Source organism: Tachypleus tridentatus, unplaced genomic scaffold (assembly GCF_004210375.1).
Source record: "Tachypleus tridentatus isolate NWPU-2018 unplaced genomic scaffold, ASM421037v1 Hic_cluster_1, whole genome shotgun sequence".
In the NCBI taxonomy this organism is placed as follows: domain Eukaryota; kingdom Metazoa; phylum Arthropoda; class Merostomata; order Xiphosura; family Limulidae; genus Tachypleus; species Tachypleus tridentatus.
Genome location: NW_027467777.1, coordinates 31572954 through 31596368, shown reverse-complemented (window position 1 = coordinate 31596368; position 23415 = coordinate 31572954). Strand labels below are relative to the sequence as shown.

The window sequence follows — 23415 nt, the reverse complement described above, 5'->3', positions numbered from 1 at the left end:
TTTGCCAAATGTTTGTTATTTGTTTGCTGATGTCAGGAATATATGGTATACAGCAGTATATGGTTTCGTGATTTTTTGATTCGTGAGATATATTTACTTCTGTTGGTTGATTTTGCTTTCTGTCTAGGTGTGTGCGTATAATGTTTTCTACGGTTTGTGGAGGAAACTTATTGATGTTGATGAAGTATTGTTTTATTTTGTCTAATTCATCGTTAATTTTATGTGGCGAGCATAGTTTTATGGCTGTGTTTATCTGATTTCTAAGTATGTTGAGTTTTTGTTTTGTTTCATGTGCTGAGTCCCAAGGAATGTATAGTCCAGTATGGGTGATTTTCCGGTGGATTTCTGTTATAAATTGTGTATCGGTTCTTGTAATTTTAAGGTTAAGAAATGACATGTGATTGCTTTCTTCGTATTCACCTTCACACGTTTTCGAACACTGAAAATCAAATAAACACAACATAACCATAGAAAACACCCAAACTTTAAATAAAGAAACAAACAAATTAAAGAACCCTTACTAATACAACAACCCCCAGCAAACGAACCATTTTTACACATATATTTTTCTCGTCATCACTGATTATAAACCGTATTGTTTATAACAACAAATATTCAGATTTCATCACACATCAAACTAGGTAACTTTCCACGATTCATCCAACTTAATTTCGACTGGAACAGTTGAACGAAATATATATTTTGTTGTTAAGTAACTTTACTTCTAAACATGCATAGACTGCCACGTGTCAGAGACTGAAATAATTCAACAACAGTGAGTCATGTGCGGTATAATTCAGCTGAGGATATACGCTGCCAGAGGTGCTAGAATCTATTGGGACCTATTTTAGGTCAGGATAAAAGTGCGCATGTTCTTACACTCCTAAAGGATAACACATTTCTTCTAAATGCGACAGCGTGTGTTGAAAGTGGTCAGTTGTTTTACCGACACGGTCCTGTGTTCTTCAAAATTAATGAAACATGTAAAATAAAAACGTACCTGCCTTCATGTCAGAGTTTAGGTATAACAGCTCTCACCTTTAACGCTCAGCACAGAGTAGAAGTGACGGTAGAATAGGAGAAGGAGAGACTCACAGAGCACTTGTGGTATTCTATGTTGCACTATCTTACCTTTCTGGTAATGACCCATAAGTAACAGGCGGCCCAAAGAGGAAACAAACGACTAAGTAAAAACATAATTCAAGGAAAGTAAAAAAGCATTTTGCATTTATTTGATTTAATCAACAGACGACCAGATAGGAAAAACATAGCACTTTTATTAGGCCTATCTTTAGATGAGTCTAGATGTGTGTGAAACCTGTCTTTAAATTATTTATATATCAAACTCCTAAACTGTGTTCCAAGCTAAGAGAAGTTAGTATTATACACGCGAATGTATAATGCTATCCTTTCAAAACACATGCACTACAAACATCACTAACCTGTCAGTGAAAAATATCGCTACCAACCTTTATAAAAGGAATTATTTTTTACAATAGCCATTCTTAAGAGAAAGCTTCTGTAATATTGTAGAGAAATGACTTATGAAATAATTAACTAGAGTGAAAGAAAATTACCAATATTATTTCTAAACCAACGTTTTCACGTTAAGAACTTCACAATCGACTAGAAACTTCCACGTGTGATCACGTTTCTAAAATAACTTGAAATGCTAAACTTACTAACAAAAGAAAGTGAAAATAACAGTTATGAATTTACATACCACGAGTGTGCGCAGTTTAGAGTATTCAGGAATTTATTTTGAAGAAATTCGTAAACCTGTTTCGCTAATTTTAATGCATTTTACATAAAACAAAACTAAAATATACTAAAGTCAAGTAAGTACAAGCTCTTGAGCGAAGTAAACAGGTGTGGACTGGACTAACGAAATATCTGGGGAAATCCTGGTGGGTTCCCTTGGAAAAGTACATTGTTTTGTTATTTTTATGAAAACTTTGTTCCAGCTTTCTTGACTGCAAACTTCTAGAGTCCAGTTAACCCTAAAGGTAAAAATATGAAGAAATTAGTGAGAAACAATTTCTTGAAAGGTATACAATATTTTAACACATTCAACTAATAGCATGTATTATGTGATACAACTCAACATAAATGAATTGCTCTATGATGTATAAGGGATCAGAAAACATAACATTATACACGAAAAAGTATATTCACGAAATGTGTCAGTTCTAAATGTTGGAATGCAAGAAACAAAGTTAACATTAAATTGGTTTTTCAAAAGCGTGTGTTTTGTTATTCTTCATATAACAAAGCCACATCGGGCTATATGATGTGTCCAGATACCGAACCCCTGACTTTCGCGTCGTAAATGTTTAGACTTACTGCTATACCAGAGGGGAACTTTCAAAACAGAACAAAACAAAATATTCCCGAAACGATCTACTTTTCGCATTATTAATTAACGAAAATTAAGTGATGAAGTTACAGTATTGTTTATTCGTGACGTTAAGTGATGAAGTTACAGTATTGTTTATTCGTGACGTTAAGTGATGAAGGTACAGTATAGTTTATTCGTGACGTCAAGTGATGAATTTGCAGTATTGTTTATTCGTGACGTCAAGTGATGAAGTTACAGTATTGTTCTTTCGTGACGTCAAGTGATGAATTTGCAGTATTGTTTATTCGTGACGTTAAGTGATGAAGCTACAGTATTGTTTATTCATGACGGTAAGTGATCAATTACAGTATTGTTTATTCGTGACAAGATAGTAAGAGAAAATTTATATATATCTTTTGTTGAATTTTGGATCTTGTAATTTAAATGAAAAGTAAGTAATCAACAATATTTCTCGTCATCTCTTGAGATAGTATTATTTTTTCACTACTTCTATAACGCTCCATGGCTCCAAATTTACTTTTGTACCAAATCCAGTTTTAGTTAGGGTTCTGTCGATTTTCAAACTTCCATGATCTCTAACGCTCACCCCAATTGGCTCAGCGGTAAGTATACAGGATTACAATGCAAAAAATCAGGTTTAGAAACTTAAGTTAAGAAAAGCACAGATAACCCGGTGTAAATGATCAACAAACAACCGAAATATCTCAGATCCAAGGATTTCATAACAAATTTAATCATACACCTAACGTTGAGCTGTAAATAAAAACAACTTTTGTTTATAAAGAAATGAAATAAATTAGAAATAATTCACGTAATAAACACTAAATTAATCTATTTCATATAACTTAAATATTAACAAATTATTATTTTAAATAATTTTACTGGACAAGGTGTTTAATTAAAATTATGGGAAACAAAAGTGCTTCTGAACACAAACATTTTGTTATTATTTTGAGCTCTCACAAATATCCATAAAAACAATCAATTTCTGACGTTTTCAAATATTCAAACAAAATTGAAAATGCCGGCACTTTTTGTTATGTGAGCGTTCAATCAGGTTTTTGGAAAATATTTAAATTTTTCCAGATATAGCCATTTTTAGTGTTACTAGAGCACTCAAAACGATGATCGAAGATAATGAAATTTTAATTTTTCTGAACATTATTTCTATGTTTAAATGGCGATGTCTATATTTATTCGATTCTGTGTGTTAAGGTGTTTGTTTAAGAATCTGTCAACACAAAAGTATTTCTGTTAACGGTCATTGATCGTACTTATATATGCGGGAGAAAATATCAAGCTGTACCGTACGGGCTTTTCAGAATTGAATTTACTTATGTTTTACTAGTAAACAAAAAAAGAGAGTGCTTATGTAATAACTGTAAGCTTTTCTATGTCTTCCTTTTTAACTAGCCACTAACAAGCATTACTTTGTGTTCATATAACATCATGAGTTATAGCTTGTATTTGTAAGAATACACTTACAGGTCTCTGGGGATGACGTCAACAAAGGAATACTTCCGGTAAGCGTGACATTTTGAGCCATGGTTCGATAAATTTTGTGTGTTTGTTTGTTTGTTTGGAAATTTCGCACAAAGCTACTCGAGGGCTATATGTGCTAGCCGTCCCTAATTTAGCAGTGTAAGACTAGAGGGAAGGCAACTAGTCATCACCACCCACCGCCAACTCTTGGGCTACTCTTTTACCAACGAATAGTGGAATTGACCGTCACATTATACGCCCCCACGGCTGGGAGGGCGAGCATGTTTAGCGCGACGCAGGCACGAACCCGCGACCGTCGGATTACGAGTCGCACGCATTACGCGCTAGGCCATGCCGGGCCCGGTTCGATAAATAAATGAAATGGTAAAGTCTCATTATGACTTGAATTTTGGCTATCTTTTTGTGTTGTCTGTAAAATAAAACTAAAAAAAAAAACAACTTCTTTTGAACTTTGTAGTTGTACCAGTAAAGAGTTAACTTCTTTCTATACAACTTACAAAATTTTAAGCTTATTTACCACGTTAAAATGTAGATGTATTGAATTTTTTGTTTATTATGACTAACCCTAATTATTAAGTTATATAAAGTTTTTACGTCCAACTTTATATCTTTTCTCACTCTGTACAATAGAATTAGAAAATCTGTCATCGGGAACCGTAATTGTGGACTTCCAATACATTAAGTATAAAACATTTAGCATCATTCACTTCTAATTCAACATTAAGAAAAGTCACTAAACATACCACGGTTTGGACCTGGTAAATACGACTGTAATGTAACTAACGTTTACTTTGAGTTGTGGTCTTGTAATCCAGAATTACAATAAGACATAAACACTATTAGCACGAGAACAACAGATAAAAACAAATGTTTAGTTTCTTATTCAAACACAATCTTTACCATTACTACTGTACCATTAGGTAATTCAGAAATATAATGATTGAATCACCACGAATCAAAAGCCAAGATCAAATTCAACTAAGACATGTACCAGTCTGATGTCGAAGATTTCTACGATTTTTAAAGAATGATATTGTTTTGTTTTTATTTGTGATTTTCGTGACATAAATACTTGAATCAGCAAAGTAAAAAGTTGATGTAACTGGGAAACACCTCAGAACATTTTCTCATAATATTTAGTGTTAACAATATTTATCTTAGCTATTGTTAATTACCAAAACAGAGTTGAACTGATAAGTATTGATATGATGTGACTAAAATGTGCTTCCATCTAGTGGTCATGATGTAGGAATTATTACATTGATGTTTCCCACTCTTATTATTATTCTAATAGCTATGTTTCATGTTTTTAATGAAAGTATAAACACGTGGATAAAATGAAGTATATTAGACCATTTGGATCAATCATCTAATAATTTATATATTAGTTAATAAACTGTTTGTACACTGTAAATAATTGTTTATATAACGCATGTAGCTGTTGTTTGGACAGCTTACACTACTAGTTAAGACAGGTGTTTTTCCTCATAACTTCATTTCTAATTTATTTACTATGATGGATGTAGAGTACAAGTCGTTATCTATTTATCTAACTAAAACATTTCCTCCATATAATGAATAGAAAAATAATAAGCATTTATACTCTCACAGTTAGAAAAACAGTTATGATATATATATACAACAACCATTACTCTATAATATAATTCAGTTTTAAATAAAAGATCCTTCACCATGGCTATACACAAGAATCTGGTTACATTGATCCTAAAGTAATTTTTAAATTTAGACCAGTTCTTAACAAACTGGTACTTTTTTAACATAGAGTAGAACTTTTATTTTATGAAAGTTTTACCGTTTATATCAATCAATCTCATGAAAGGTTTGAGTTGGTTATATTGAATCATTTTAATGTAATCAGTAGTATACCTGTTAGTGACATGAATATATTTAAACATTACTACTTACTAACACAAACAGTTGTTGTAGGACAGACTATCTTATTGTAACTGTTTAATAAGTTACAATAATTAACTTGATACCATCTTTATTCTTAGTGTTAAATAATTTACATCAGCAGTTTACTTCATACCATCTTTATTGTGAGTGTTTAATAATTTACATCATCAGTTAACTTGATACCATCTTTATTGTAAGTGTTTAATAATTTACATCAGTAGTTAACTTGATACCATTTTTACTCTAAGTGTTTAATAATTTACATCAGTAGTTAACTTGATACCATATTCACAGGTAGTGTTTAATAATTTACACCAGTAGTTAACTTGATACCATCTTCACTGTTAGTGTTTAATAATTTACATCAGTAGTTAACATAATACCATCTTTACTGTAAGTGTTAAATAATTTACATCAGTAGTTAACTTGATACCATCTTTACTGTTAGTGTTTAATAATTTACATCAGTAGTTAACTTAATACCATCTTCACTGTAAGTGTTTAATAAATTACATCAGTAGTTAACTTGATACCATCTTTACTGTAAGTGTTTATTAATTTACATCAGTATTTAACTTGATACCATCTTCACTGTAAGTGTTTAATAATTTACATCAGTAGTTAACTTAATACCATCTTCACTGTAAGTGTTTAATAATTCTCATCAGTAGTTAACATGACACCATCTTTATTGTAAGTTTGTAATAAATTACAGAAGTCAACATAATCTCATCTTTATTGTAAGTGTTTAATAATTTACAGCCCAATCACTAGGTTGTTGCATGTTTTATTTGGTTGAAAGTTGTCTGTACAAACAACTTGCTTTGGTAGTTTATGTATCAAGTTTTATTTAAATTAAAACAGGTTACCTGTGTATTTTTTAACAGTGGTTTACCACTAGAGTTCTGTTTTTGGGATATTTATTTATTTAACAGTGGTTTACCACAAGAGTTCTGTTAATAGGATATTTATCTATTTAACAGTGGTTTACCACTGGAGTTCTGTTTTTAGGATATTTATCCTTTTTAACAGTGGTTTACCACTAGAGTTCTGTTTTTAGGATATTTATCTATTTAACAGTGGTTTACCACAAGAGTTCTGTTTTTAGAATATTTATCTATTTAACAGTGGTTTACCACAAGAGTTCTGTTTTTAGGATATTTATCCTTTTTAACAGTGGTTTACCACAAGAGTTCTGTTTTTAGGATATTTATCCTTTTTTAACAGTGGTTTACCACTGAGAGTTCTGTTTTAGGATATTTATCCTTTTTTTTAACAGTGGTTTACCACTAGAGTTCTGTTTTTAGGATATTTATCCTTTTTAACAGTGGTTTACCACTAGAGTTCTGTTTTTCGGATATTTATCCTTTTTAACAGTGGTTTACCACTGGAGTTCTGTTTTTCGGATATTTATATATTTAACAGTGGTTTACCACTAGAGTTCTGTTTTTAGGATATTTATCCTTTTTAACAGTGGTTTACCACAAGAGTTCTGTTTTTAGGATATTTATCCTTTTTAACAGTGGTTTACCACTGGAGTTCTGTTTTTTAGGATATTTATCCTTTTAACAGTGGTTTACCACTAGAGTTCTGTTTTTCGGATATTTATCCTTTTCAACAGTGGTTTACCACTAGAGTTCTGTTTTTCGGATATTTATATATTTAACAGTGGTTTACCACTAGAGTTCTGTTTTTAGGATATTTATCCTTTTAACAGTGGTTTACCACAAGAGTTCTGTTTTTGGATATTTATCCTTTAACAGTGGTTTACCACTGAGTTCTGTTTTTTAGGATATTTATCCTTTTTAACAGTGGTTTACCACTAGAGTTCTGTTTTTAGGATATTTATCCTTTTTAACAGTGGTTTACCACAAGAGTTCTGTTTTTAGGATATTTATCCTTTTTAACAGTGGTTTACCACTGGAGTTCTGTTTTTTATATTTATCCTTTTTACAGGATATTTATCCTTTTTAACAGTGGTTTTACCACTAGAGTTCTGTTTTTAGGATATTTATCCTTTTAACAGTGGTTTACCACTGGAGTTCTGTTTTTAGGATATTTATCCTTTTTAACAGTGGTTTACCACTAGAGTTCTGTTTTTAGGATATTTATCCTTTTAACAGTGGTTTACCACTAGAGTTCTGTTTTAGGATATTTATCTATTTAACAGTGGTTTACCACTAGAGTTCTGTTTTTAGGATATTTATCCTTTTAACAGTGGTTTACCACTAGAGTTCTGTTTTTTAGGATATTTATATATTTAACAGTGGTTTACCACTAGAGTTCTGTTTTTAGGATATTTATCCTTTTTAACAGTGGTTTACCACATGAGTTCTGTTTTTAGGATATTTATCCTTTTTAACAGTGGTTTACCACTGGAGTTCTGTTTTAGGATATTTATCCTTTTTAACAGTGGTTTACCACTAGAGTTCTGTTTTAGGATATTTATCCTTTTTAACAGTGGTTTACCACAAGAGTTCTGTTTTTAGGATATTTATCCTTTTAACAGTGGTTTACCACTAGAGTTCTGTTTTAGGATATTTATCCTTTTTAACAGTGGTTTACCACTAGAGTTCTGTTTTTAGGATATTTATCCTTTTAACAGTGGTTTACCACTAGAGTTCTGTTTTTTGGATATTTATCTATTTAACAGTGGTTTACCACTAGAGTTCTGTTTTTTAGGATATTTATCCTTTTTAACAGTGGTTTACCACTAGAGTTCTGTTTTAGGATATTTATCTATTTAACAGTGGTTTACCACTAGAGTTCTGTTTTTAGGATATTTATCCTTTTAACAGTGGTTTACCACTGAGTTCTGTTTTTTTTAGGATATTTATCCTTTTTTAACAGTGGTTTACCACTAGAGTTCTGTTTTTAGGATATTTATCCTTTTTTACAGTGGTTTACCACTAGAGTTCTGTTTTTAGGATATTTATCCTTTTAACAGTGGTTTACCACAAGAGTTCTGTTTTTGGATATTTATCCTTTTTTTAACAGTGGTTTACCACTGGAGTTCTGTTTTTAGGATATTTATCCTTTTTAACAGTGGTTTACCACTAGAGTTCTGTTTTTCGGATATTTATCCTTTTTAACAGTGGTTTACCACAAGAGTTCTGTTTTTAGGATATTTATCCTTTTTTAACAGTGGTTTACCACTAGAGTTCTGTTTTAGGATATTTATCCTTTTTAACAGTGGTTTACCACTAGAGTTCTGTTTTTAGGATATTTATCCTTTTAACAGTGGTTTACCACTAGAGTTCTGTTTTTAGGATATTTATCCTTTTTAACAGTGGTTTACCACAAGAGTTCTGTTTTTAGGATATTTATCTATTTTACTTTTTTAACAGTGGTTTACCACTGGAGTTCTGTTTTAGGATATTTATCCTTTTTAACAGTGGTTTACCACAAGAGTTCTGTTTTTTAGGATATTTATCCTTTTTAACAGTGGTTTACCACTAGAGTTCTGTTTTTAGGATATTTATCTATTTAACAGTGGTTTACCACTAGAGTTCTGTTTTTAGGATATTTATCCTTTTTAACAGTGGTTTACCACAAGAGTTCTGTTTTAGGATATTTATCTTTTTAACAGTGGTTTACCACTAGAGTTCTGTTTTTAGGATATTTATCCTTTTAACAGTGGTTTACCACTAGAGTTCTGTTTTTAGGATATTTATCCTTTTAACAGTGGTTTACCACAAGAGTTCTGTTTTTTAGGATATTTATCCTTTTAACAGTGGTTTACCACTGGAGTTCTGTTTTTAGGATATTTATCCTTTTTAACAGTGGTTTACCACTAGAGTTCTGTTTTTAGGATATTTATCTATTTAACAGTGGTTTACCACTAGAGTTCTGTTTTTTTAGGATATTTATCCTTTTTTAACAGTGGTTTACCACAAGAGTTCTGTTTTTAGGATATTTATCCTTTTTAACAGTGGTTTACCACTGAGTTCTGTTTTAGGATATTTATCCTTTTTAACAGTGGTTTACCACTAGAGTTCTGTTTTTTAGGATATTTATCCTTTTAACAGTGGTTTACCACAAGAGTTCTGTTTTTAGGATATTTATCCTTTTTAACAGTGGTTTACCACAAGAGTTCTGTTTTTAGGATATTTATCTTTTTAACAGTGGTTTACCACTAGAGTTCTGTTTTAGGATATTTATCCTTTTTAACAGTGGTTTACCACTAGAGTTCTGTTTTTGGATATTTATCCTTTTAACAGTGGTTTACCACTAGAGTTCTGTTTTTAGGATATTTATCTATTTAACAGTGGTTTACCACTAGAGTTCTGTTTTTTAGGATATTTATCCTTTTAACAGTGGTTTACCACTAGAGTTCTGTTTTTAGGATATTTATCCTTTTAACAGTGGTTTACCACTAGAGTTCTGTTTTTTAGGATATTTATCCTTTTAACAGTGGTTTACCACTAGAGTTCTGTTTTTAGGATATTTATCTTTTTAACAGTGGTTTACCACTAGAGTTCTGTTTTTAGGATATTTATCTATTTTAACAGTGGTTTACCACTGAGTTCTGTTTTTTTTAGGATATTTATCCTTTTAACAGTGGTTTACCACTAGAGTTCTGTTTTAGGATATTTATCCTTTTAACAGTGGTTTACCACAAGAGTTCTGTTTTTAGGATATTTATCTTTTTAACAGTGGTTTACCACTAGAGTTCTGTTTTAGGATATTTATCCTTTTAACAGTGGTTTACCACTAGAGTTCTGTTTTTAGGATATTTATCCTTTTAACAGTGGTTTACCACAAGAGTTCTGTTTTTAGGATATTTATCCTTTTAACAGTGGTTTACCACAAGAGTTCTGTTTTTAGGATATTTATCTATTTTACAGTGGTTTACCACAAGAGTTCTGTTTTTAGGATATTTATCTTTTTTTTAACAGTGGTTTACCACTAGAGTTCTGTTTTAGGATATTTATCCTTTTTAACAGTGGTTTACCACTAGAGTTCTGTTTTTTTAGGATATTTATCCTTTTAACAGTGGTTTACCACTAGAGTTCTGTTTTTAGGATATTTATCTATTTAACAGTGGTTTACCACTAGAGTTCTGTTTTTAGGATATTTATCTATTTTAACAGTGGTTTACCACTAGAGTTCTGTTTTAGGATATTTATCTTTTAACAGTGGTTTACCACAAGAGTTCTGTTTTTAGGATATTTATCCTTTTTTAACAGTGGTTTACCACTAGAGTTCTGTTTTTTAGGATATTTATCTATTTAAAGTGGTTTACCACTAGAGTTCTGTTTTTAGGATATTTATCTATTTAACAGTGGTTTACCACTAGAGTTCTGTTTTTAGGATATTTATCCTTTTAACAGTGGTTTACCACTAGAGTTCTGTTTTTAGGATATTTATCTTTTTAACAGTGGTTTACCACAAGAGTTCTGTTTTAGGATATTTATCCTTTTTAACAGTGGTTTACCACTGGAGTTCTGTTTTTAGGATATTTATCTATTTAAATGTGGTTTACCACTAGAGTTCTGTTTTTAGGATATTTATCTATTTAACAGTGGTTTACCACTAGAGTTCTGTTTTTAGGATATTTATCCTTTTTAACAGTGGTTTACCACTAGAGTTCTGTTTTTAGGATATTTATCTATTTTACAGTGGTTTACCACAAGAGTTCTGTTTTTAGGATATTTATCTATTTAACAGTGGTTTACCACTAGAGTTCTGTTTTTAGGATATTTATCTATTTACCAGTGGTTTACCACTACAGTTCTGTTTTTAGGATATTTATCTATTTACCAGTGGTTTACCACTACAGTTCTGTTTTTAGGATATTTATCTATTTAACAGTGGTTTACCACTAGAGTTCTGTTTTTAGGATATTTATCTATTTTACAGTGGTTTACCACTAGAGTTCTGTTTTTAGGATATTTATCTATTTAACAGTGGTTTACCACTAGAGTTCTGTTTTTAGGATATTTATCTATTTTACAGTGGTTTACCACAAGAGTTCTGTTTTTAGGATATTTATCCTTTTTAACAGTGGTTTACCACTAGAGTTCTGTTTTTAGGATATTTATCTATTTAACAGTGGTTTACCACAAGAGTTCTGTTTTTTTTAGGATATTTATCTATTTAACAGTGGTTTACCACTAGAGTTCTGTTTTTAGGATATTTATCTATTTAACAGTGGTTTACCACTAGAGTTCTGTTTTTGGATATTTATCTATTTTACAGTGGTTTACCACAAGAGTTCTGTTTTTAGGATATTTATCCTTTTTAACAGTGGTTTACCACTAGAGTTCTGTTTTTAGGATATTTATCTATTTAACAGTGGTTTACCACTAGAGTTCTGTTTTTAGGATATTTATCTATTTTACAGTGGTTTACCACAAGAGTTCTGTTTTTAGGATATTTATCTATTTAACAGTGGTTTACCACTAGAGTTCTGTTTTTAGGATATTTATCTATTTAACAGTGGTTTACCACTAGAGTTCTGTTTTTAGGATATTTATCTATTTAACAGTGGTTTACCACTAGAGTTCTGTTTTTAGGATATTTATCTATTTTACAGTGGTTTACCACAAGAGTTCTGTTTTTAGGATATTTATCTATTTTACAGTGGTTTACCACAAGAGTTCTGTTTTTAGGATATTTATCTATTTAACAGTGGTTTACCACTAGAGTTCTGTTTTTAGGATATTTATCCTTTTTAACAGTGGTTTACCACTAGAGTTCTGTTTTTAGGATATTTATCTATTTTACAGTGGTTTACCACTAGAGTTCTGTTTTTAGGATATTTATCCTTTTTAACAGTGGTTTACCACTAGAGTTCTGTTTTTAGGATATTTATCTATTTTACAGTGGTTTACCACAAGAGTTCTGTTTTTAGGATATTTATCTATTTAACAGTGGTTTACCACTAGAGTTCTGTTTTTAGGATATTTATCCTTTTTAACAGTGGTTTACCACTAGAGTTCTGTTTTTAGGATATTTATCTATTTTACAGTGGTTTACCACTAGAGTTCTGTTTTTAGGATATTTATCTATTTAACAGTGGTTTACCACTAGAGTTCTGTTTTTAGGATATTTATCTATTTAACAGTGGTTTACCACTAGAGTTCTGTTTTTAGGATATTTATCTATTTAACAGTGGTTTACCACTAGAGTTCTGTTTTTAGGATATTTATCTATTTAACAGTGGTTTACCACTAGAGTTCTGTTTTTTAGGATATTTATCTATTTAAAGTGGTTTACCACTAGAGTTCTGTTTTTTAGGATATTTATCTATTTAACAGTGGTTTACCACTAGAGTTCTGTTTTTAGGATATTTATCTATTTAAATGTGGTTTACCACTAGAGTTCTGTTTTTAGGATATTTATCTATTTAACAGTGGTTTACCACTAGAGTTCTGTTTTTAGGATATTTATCTATTTAAATGTGGTTTACCACTAGAGTTCTGTTTTTAGGATATTTATCTATTTAACAGTGGTTTACCACTAGAGTTCTGTTTTTAGGATATTTATCTATTTAACAGTGGTTTACCACTAGAGTTCTGTTTTTAGGATATTTATCTATTTAAATGTGGTTTACCACTAGAGTTCTGTTTTTAGGATATTTATCTATTTAACAGTGGTTTACCACTAGAGTTCTGTTTTTAGGATATTTATCTGTTTTTTAATAATTGTGAACTTTTCACTGCTTTTTTGTTTGCTGTGCTACAAAGAAAATACTGTTTTCAAATTGTTTACTCAAAGAAAAGTTTGAAAATTCCTCTTTACTAGAAACTTAGCAACAGGTTACGAGTGACAGAAATAAGAGCTAAAACTTACAGTTTTTAATATATACTTGTATATTGATAGAATAGATAATAACTTCATTATTGTAATGTTAGACATTTTCTGGTTCTGTCTTTCGTAGTGGTTTATTTATGTACTTGTTGTAGTTTTAATTTTTCTTTGAGGACATATAGTTTAATAACGTCTGTATCAGTACTGTTTTCATCAAGCTGTTTTACCATTCATTGGTTAAAGTTACATCAGGATTGGAGAATGTGAAAAGAACTGTCACCATATAACATTAATATATACCAAATCAGTGTTTGTAGTTATTCCAGTGTATATTATTTTATTACATAATATATTTATATGATTTTATTTTATAAAGAGTAATCTAAATCTAGAAAGGTCAAAACGTTGTTCTCTCCTTATCAATAAAAGTGTTAATACCAGCCATTCTGAGATACATTTTTATTTCAAGTGGGTATCACATCATCAGGGGTAATTTAAATTTTTGTGATGTCATACAGGTGAAGATATGTCAAAATTCTATAAATATAATCTCAAAAAGAAATTCTAACAATAATTTAGTGACCAGATATTCATACCATTTATAACCTACTCCGAAATGTCTCACATTGCTTAAGAACTGAATTTATATCTGTTGTGGTATCAGAGTGTTCAGAAAAATTAATTTAAACAAGAAATTACCCATACCATCTACACGAGAGACTGCTTCCTTGAAGAATCTATAATTTTTCACTTGCTACATTTCATTTCTGCCATCAGAAATTCTATTTCCAGGACCACAAAACAGTTTCTAACTAATGTGCCTATTGTATCAACTCTTACCATCACTGGGTTACTGGGATTTTTATGATCTCATTCAATCAGTTGTGTTCATTTGTACATGACATGTAAATTATTTTCCAGCATGGTGGTTGTCCATGGAATAATACCATCTGTTTTGAAGTTATCTTCTCTCATATGCTCATCTTCATTTTAACTCTTTTAACATTTCTGCTAAACCTTCTTTGAAACTATTTCTAGCTTCATCTGCTGTACATGTGTTTAATTTTTAATGTTTTCAATTTGAGTACTAAAGCTATAAACAGAAGTATGGGAGTACAGTATGCATCTAGTCATCATCTTGATGTGGTAAACACCATAAGTTGGAGTCGTTCCCTCTCACTGACATTGTAAATCTTATAATAGTTACAAAGATACACACAATATTTGTTTTATCATGAAGTCCTTTTATTAAATCTAGAAGTTTACTTTTATATTCCGTCCTTTATTGTATTACAGTTATCAAAGGTTTGTGAAAATATTGCTTTAATCTACCCTTAGCTTTCCACAAGCCTTGACCAAGAAACCCTTACATACACTTAAAGACAAAAAATAACTCTGAATCACTGTTTGTACTGAACCTCTTGACTTGGAACCCTAAACAGATGAGGTATGTAAACAAACAAATCACATGAAGCCTAATGTGATATTTATCAAAAATATTAAACCTGTTGTTATATCTGTTATTTGTGTGTTTCCTACTGGCCTGCTTGGTAATCGTTTTTCTGTGGGAACCATTCAGCACAATGATACACTCTATATTATCTGTGTTACAACAATACAAGCTCATTACTGTCTGTGTTACAACAAACCAGACTCTCTACATTCTGTGTGACAGCAAAATATGATCTTTATATCTGTGTTACAGCAAAGTGTTATTTAATATCTGTGGTGAAACAATACAAGCTCTTTACTATCTGTGTTACAATAACACAGACTTTTAATATCTGTGTTACAATATAGACTCTCTACTATCAGTGTTACAACAATACAGACTCTTTAATATCTGTTATAACAATACAGACATTTTACCACCTGTGTTACAACAATACAGACTCTTTACTGTATATTTTACAACAATACAAGTTCTTTATTATCTGTGTTACAATATAGACTCTCTACTATCTGGATCACAACAAGTACAGACTCTTTACTTTCTGTGTTACAACAATACAAGTTATTTAATATCTGTGTTACAACAGTACAAGCTCTTTACTTTTGTATTTGCTTATCAGTTTTGTTTTTAACGAAACATTTTGTGTAGGGTTTAATTTTGTCATTCATGTCACTTCTGTCGTTTAAAACACTGTTGTGTATCAGGTAGTCGTTTATTTCATGCTGTCTTGAAAATAAATTACAGTTAAGAGTCTCAGTTTCTAAATAATCGTTCCCATAAGAAATTTTCCTTCCGTTTTTTAAATATTTCGCGACTAAACCTCTTCTTCTGATATTTTCAAACGCTCCATTTCTAAGCCTTGTTTCACCTTTTTTCAAATATTCTACTACTGAACCTTCTTTCTACGATATTTTGGTATACGTTCTCATGGAAACGTATAAATTGGTTTTCATCGGTAAATTTGAATATCTGCTTAATGTAGTTTAGTCTTTTGTTTCTGAAATTACTTTATCTTGTTTTATTGTCGTTTATATTTCTGTTCCTTCGGTTTATATCAAATCCCTGTCACACCAAACAAGTTCGCCCTTCCAACTGTGTGTGCGTTATAATGTAAAAGTCAATCCCACTATTCGTCAGCAAAAGAGTAGCCCAAGAGTTGGCGGTGGGTGGTGATGACTAGCTGTCTTTCCTCTAGTCTTACACTGTAAAATAAGTGACGGCTAGCGCAGATAGCCCTTGTATAGAGTTGCGCGAAATTTAAACTAAACCAAACCTTCGATTTATAAATGCTAAAACTAAATTTTGTTGTTGTTTTATATCTTTTACCACAAAAGAGATTAAAATATTTACTGTCTTAAGTGTTAAATAAATTGTACGAGTTAATATGTTTTGGGTGGGGGAGTTTTTTTTAGTTTTTATTTTCTGTCATACTCTACTGACATAAATGTGCAAGTGACAATTAACAAATCAAATAATCAACAGATTTAGGTTTTTTCAAACATACACATACAAGTTAAAGCATCTATTATTTAAAAACAAGACTTGTTAGAAGTAGGGTTAACTGAGAATCGATTCTTCAGGAATTGTGCTAGTCATCAACGCTGACCCATTTTCACCACATTAGGCCTTAGGAAGGAAAACTGATGCAGGTTTTAAGTCTATAAATCAGCTATTACGAAGTTACAAAGCAAATTTTAGGCTATATTAATTAATTTAAATTTTTCATCAACAACAAACAAGTAATTAGCTAATATATAGAAATATATATTAAAAGTTAGTGTTATATATCTTCAGAAACATATTACGTTTCTCCAACCGTTAAGATTTAAAATTGGTCTGGTAAGCAATACGCAAGTATATTCAAAATGAACAGGATAGCAAAGGCCAACAAGGGCTAACGGCAGGATATTATAAAGTAATTCTAAATTTAAAAATAAATAACCCAGACACAATATGTAATACCGAATGAAAACCGTATTTTTGTCAAGGTTAAAACGTACAATAGAAACGTTGGATGGTTACCTGCTATTGGATTCGTGAATTCATGAAGTGATGTCTTTCTATTGAAATGTTAGTCCGCCAGCCAACTCACTGTGGATCCTTGGAGATTATTTAAAGTTATAATCTCTTATAGATTTAACGATAGCAGTTTCTTCTAACCACATGGCTGGTCATTCTAATTTAACATCTGCCCTGCTGGCTGAGGACACTGTTCTTGTCTGCATTCATGAGTAATGTTTAGCTATAGTTCCCATGAGCATAACAGGTATAAACTCCAGAGAACAACAGGTTTTTGGACTGTGTCATATGCAAAAACTGCATAAATTTAGAATAAACTAAAAATGTTGAAATAACGCATATATACCTGTATATCACGCTTTCCCTCCTCTGTTTCAACAGAAAACTCAACATTGTATTCGTGGTATTGAATAAAATTTTAAGCACTGCATTTTTAGATGATACCTTTTCCAGGTTGGTTGTCACAGTTAGCTTCATATCACAGTATCTTGACATCTTAGATCAGTGGGACAGCGGTAAGTCTTCGGATTTACAACGCTAACATCAGGGGTTCAATCCGCTCAATGAGCATAGCAGGTAACCTACTGTGGTTTTGCTATAACAAAATACACAACACATATTTTTATTTCCATGGTCATGGTGATTATTATTGTTGTTATTTCTGTAATTGATTCGAGTTATACAACACTAATGATTGATTTTACCTAACGCTAATGTATGCTGAAAACAACACATATTTATTTTCACATTTGTATTTCTATACACATGTACTGTCACAATAAATTTTCACACGCTGACGCCCATATAAAGTAATCAATAAGTGATGTTTTGATAATATACTGCTATCCTGAAGTGGCCAGGAGCTCGATTTATAATTTGAGGGTCGCGAGTTCGAATCACCGTCGCACCAAACATGCTCGTCCTTTTAGTCTTGGGTACGTTATAAAGTACGGTCAATCCCACTATTCGTTGGTAAAAGAGTAGCCCCAGAGTTGGCGGTGGATGGTGACGACTAGCTGCCTTCCATCTTGTCTCACATTGCTAAATTAGGGACGGCTGGCGCAGATAGCCCTCGAGTTGCTTTGTGCGAAATTCAAAATAAACAAACAAACACTCAAGAAGCCGTCAAACTCAATTCGTTTTGTTTTTTTTCATTTCAGACATTGCAAAATAAATTACCACTGGCAGAATTCAGTTAAACTAAGACTTTGCAGTTAAATATTTTGTCAGCCAGGAAAAATGCTACTCTTTTCCAACTTGCAATCAGAGGAAAATATTACTTCACGTATTTAATGAAATATTAAGCAAATTATGGAAATAAATTTGAATAAGAAGGTAATTTAATAATTTATATACTCCTGATGAACATGTAAAACTGGAACGTTGAATGAATAAAATAGGTTGTAAGGTTTTCTGACATTCACTGTCACTACACTTGTTTGTAATCAGGAAAATAATGAAAATTAGGTAGTTTTAATTTTACCGGCAGGCTAAAATTATTTCTTTCTTGATCTCGATCTTGCCACATGGTTACATTTCTTGGTACCTTATTTAATATTTCATCATTATTGTTTTGAGATATAACAAAAAGTCTACGTGATTATTGTTGCAGGTAAAATACTTTATCAGATATATTTTCTAGTAAAAACTTCAAAATATTGCAAATTACATGTATATATATCTTCTGACGTACTGTACCGGATAATTGGCTCGTTAAATTGGCCTACTGTAATACTGTTAATAGTGTTAGTATAAACCGTGTAAAGTGTATTATTACAGTGGCATTACTTAATGTTTTGTGGATTATGTTGATTGTAATTTGCATATATATATATATGTATGTATGTGTTAATACTTACCTACGGCTACATTACTGTTGCTAATTGTTATACAATATAACCAGGGTGTAGCTTTAGTATTGCTTAGTGCTACTGGTATTACTTTTGTTAAGATGTGAAATTGAAATTATTTTTAAAGAATGAGTTGGAAAATGTTAATTATAAAATTAAGCCTCTGTAAAATTCTGTCTAAGCCTAACCCACTATTTTGTTTTACTTAAGTATAATTATAACATAATGTTTGCTGCTACCATAACTTTGTGTGTACAACTTTTCTAATACACGTTAAAACTAATCAGGTTTATTTCTCACTACAAGTGCTCGACAGTGTATTTAACTGTGTATAAACTTTTTATATGTATATCTACATTCAGTTTTGTGACAAACTTCATAAAGTGTAAGTTTTTATTTATCCAGTACTTACGGGAAGTATTCTAGTGTGCTGTTTACAGTATTAGTTAATAATAACTTATAATTTCACTTTCATAATTAAATAAAACATAATTGTAATAATATTCAAAAAACAATCTCAACAATTATAATTTAGCCAGAATAAAATTACTCAAGTCAAAGTACTGTAATAAACAATACATTAATTACCCTTTAAAGTTAATTATGTTTATATCAAAGATTCAGAGGAGAAGAAATTGAAAATTATGAAACAGAAAGTGTTTTGGGGTCAACCACAGTGTATTGAAATTTTAAAAAAATTGTTTTAAACTTAAATTCTTTTGTTATCTAGGTTTGTTTCGTTAGTAACTACGTCATGTATTATGCCTAGTGGTTTTTGGCACATTTACTATGTACAGTGTAATTTAGAACAAATAAAGGCATATTTTCCTTTTATGCAATGTAATATTGCCAAGTGTAATTCCATATGTCACTTAACCTATTACCACAATCTTTATGTAGTTGCTTGGCACATTGCTTCAATAAATTAGAATTACAAAACTATTCTTTCATATTATTTTTATTACAGTTTCTAATGACATACATTTTTTATAATGTAGGTCATTATGTATTGCTGAAAATTCTCAAATACTTGGTATTTAGGAGAGAAGTTACTTGTGTGTGATGAACTCCAATCTACAGAAGAGATTTTCTCTTTGTAAAATATGCTTATTAATAGGTTGATGTTTGTTGATGATATTTTCACTGACTGTTGTGCTTACCTTGGTCACCAAAATATTTTTGTATCATTAAGTTATGGAATGTGAATGTATCTTCACATAAATGTAGATTTCATCAGATTTTTAAATATATCTGAGTCACAGGATTATTTCATTTTGATCCCCTGTCGTGAAATATTGCTTTAGGTTATCTGCGCTAGCCATCCGTAATTTAACAGTGTAACCACCTATTGCCAATTATTGAGGTAATCATTTAACAAAGAATAGTGGGATTCACCGTCACGTTATAACGACATCGTTCATATTACATTATGTGTTAACAATAGAATGTTTATCACTGATCGTTTCGACTCTTCCAAGTAATATCATAATAACCTTTATTTTACTTCATACTATCAAGCGACTAAGTTAAGAAAACATAACTTTTAGCTGTTGTTGTTATTAAACACATGACAGGGGTAGACAAATGGGTAGTCCTCTACCAGGTGTTTCTACACCAGTGAAGCAACACCAAGTATTTTAATTACTGTGTAAAAGTGTGTTTTATATCAAAAAATTAATAAGAAACCTAACAAAGAGCACAACTTCTATAACCGTTTAATCCTCAATTTTAATATTATAAGATGTATAATAACATGTCTGTGATAAAGGTTTTTAACTCAACTATTTTAAAAAAATAAATTGTAAACAGTATAAAAATATAACTTGGCTAATTATCTGAATTAATTATATATCATGTGCACGTCCATCTGTTAATGTATGTGACCTATTTCTTATTTTACTTCTTGTTTCTCCGGACGATGGCGCTGTAGATGACAATAGAAACATGGAGAGATTGGTTCAACAAAATTAACTGTTTATTTTATGAAAGTTTTACCGTGTTAAACAGTTTAGTAGATTTTAGTTTTATCGTGTTGTATAACTTACGTTCAGGTTGATGATTTAGTCGGAAGTCGTTCATTCCACAGATTCCAACAATTCCTTTGCAGAATCAGATCACGTGATTAAATACATAATAAAGACAAACCGACGTGTAAAATCAAAATTCTTTCACAAACTTACCATAAGCGTCTCCCGCTAGGACGACAAGAGAGAACAGAACCAGGAATGCGGTCTTCATGTCTACAGTATACGAATCACAAGACACTGAAGAGATTCAAAATAAATCAAAACAATTTATTAAAACAGGAACAAAACTTACAACGCAATTCCAGAAAACAAACGAACAATTTTGTTTTGAAAAATTACAAAGACGTAATTCTGTGTTGTTGTTAAACTGTCGTTTGTTACAAATATCACGAATGATAATTTTAACACGATAAAAAACAGTATTTTACTTCACTTGTTATTTAGAGAAAAGTTTTTTTTATTTTAAACATGCTAAGAAAATTATCACTTCTAAAGTTATAAAACAGATACTTCACACATAATGTATCAACATAAAGATATCCTACCTTCCGATGATTTTCAGTTAACTTCACTTGCAAGTTTTGTTTATTGTTTCAGACAGTACTAGAAACACCGAACAGTCCATATCTTTTATAGTAAAATGTTCACCAAAAATACGAAATGAGATTTGTCAGAAACTGTTTCACCATATCTGACACCACCTTGATCTGAATATAAAAATTTGTATTATCCAACACTTTACATATTGTCTCGTAATATCCCGAAGATTTCTTGGAAGGGTTTATTTTCTCATTGTTAATTGGTTCAATATTTTTATTCCAGTTACACTGATCATGACCAGTGACACGCTAAAAATCGGGTTTCCATACTTGCCCTCGGCAAAGCAGAGTTAAACCAATACACAGATTTGACAACAAACAAACTGACCAACTAAGGTCAAAATTTGTTAAAAAGGAGCTCTTTGTCTCTCTCAGAGTCGAAGTGTTACGTAAAAAACAACTGTCTTTACCCAATCTTTTATACGTTGAAAACTAGACTAAAATATTTGTCTATTATAATATGTTTGTCGTGAGAGTTGTTCATTTCATGAGACGACACTTCAAGTTACAAACAAACATACAATATGAAGAAGCCATATATAAACGTACGTTCATATTAACTTTTATAAAGGGTATTTAATACCTTTTATGGTCGCACAGAATTAAGTTTTAAGGCTTATAAAGCTAAAATTCAAGGTTCAAACCCTTTGTTTATAAACGTTTATTAAATTTCGAGTAAACTCATTCATAGGTTATCCAAAACAGTCTCTACTTTTAGTCGAATTGGCCGTGACATTATAATTTTGATATGACGAATAGTAGAGACTATGTTCGGTAACACAATTAGAACAAAATGTGTTTCTGTATCAGTGATTCTCAAACGACTGTGTTTTTATAGTGGTGTTTCTGTATCAGTGATTCACAAACGACTGTGTTTTTATAGTGGTGTTTCTGTATCTGATTCTCTAACGATTGTGTTTTTATTGTGGTGTTTCTGTTTAAGTTATTCTCAAACGTTATAACGTCTTAATGGCTGAAAGGACGGTCATGCTTGATGGGATGGGGGGTTCGAACCCTGACCCTGAGACTGTGACTTTCAAATGACTCTGATTCACTGTTGTATATTATTTAGAAGGCGTTTCTTCACATTTCTGTCCTCTGTCTAACGTTTGGAACTAGAACTATCTGTTATTTCTATTATGTTTGTTGATGTTTCTCTCACGCTATATTGATTTCTCACTTAAGTGTGTTTTAAACAATATATGTATCATAAGCTACTATAGAAGAATATCTTTTATATACACAGTACACAATAATTATGGAAAACGTATGTCTGCCCGTCTGTGTTACACTTTGCAGAAAAAATACTTTCTCACGATTCAGTTCTATCTACAGTCTTTCTATAAAAACTCAGACTCGACTTTCGTCCTGCAAGAAATATGTTTACTTGACCCACAATATTATTCAGTTATAAACACGTGACTTAAAGATGACTCAGGACAGTTTTAGGTTCACAAAGAATTACTTGCAATAGTAAGACGTTATTTACAATGTAAATAAATGTAAACAGTAAACCACGTGAGCTTCATGTCACAACCAATATGTGTGCCTGAATGTTCTCTAAAGTTGTATTTCAAAACAATCTGATCTTCTAAATCGATCGTGCTTACAGCTCGTTTCTTAGAGTTGTCTAATCGATTTCGTCTCATCTCTGATTGGCTTCTTTCAAATATCAGCGAGAAACGTCACGAGGATTATACCCCTAATTTTTGATTTGATAGATTAAAGAAAAGGCAGCTAATTAACAGAATCCACCGACAAATTTTGCCCGCTCTATTCGAAAAGTTGTATTTCACTTTTACTCTTATAACGCATGAGCGGTCCCAAAGTGTGAAACATAGGTTTGTGTCAACAGGACATAAACCGTAAATCGCCAGATTGATTGACGTCTAGTTTATTGATCCAGAGAGCTATCTCACCTAGAATAATGTAA

The 23415-nt window shown here is 31.2% G+C and overlaps 1 protein-coding gene across 4 annotated transcripts in view; it reads right to left on the bottom strand.

Moving 5' to 3' along the window:
* The window catches only part of LOC143241960 (progranulin-like), a 95678-nt gene extending 74121 nt beyond the window's left edge, over positions 1 to 21557 (bottom strand). Inside the window, exons 1-3 of one of the 4 annotated variants that reach the window (XR_013022362.1) lie at positions 21429 to 21504; positions 21037 to 21120; positions 16996 to 17601 (exon numbers count right to left, since the gene is read on the bottom strand). Coding sequence is in view for 2 of the 4 variants with exons in the window: in XM_076485292.1 (XP_076341407.1) it covers positions 21037 to 21094 (58 nt within the window). In the remaining 2 variants the exon portion in view is untranslated. Of the gene's footprint in view, positions 1 to 16995; positions 17602 to 21036; positions 21121 to 21428 lie in introns of those variants that run through there. The other 3 variants (XM_076485292.1, XM_076485293.1, XM_076485294.1) reach the window with 3 other exon arrangements.
* Positions 21558 to 23415: the final 1858 nt, after the last annotated feature.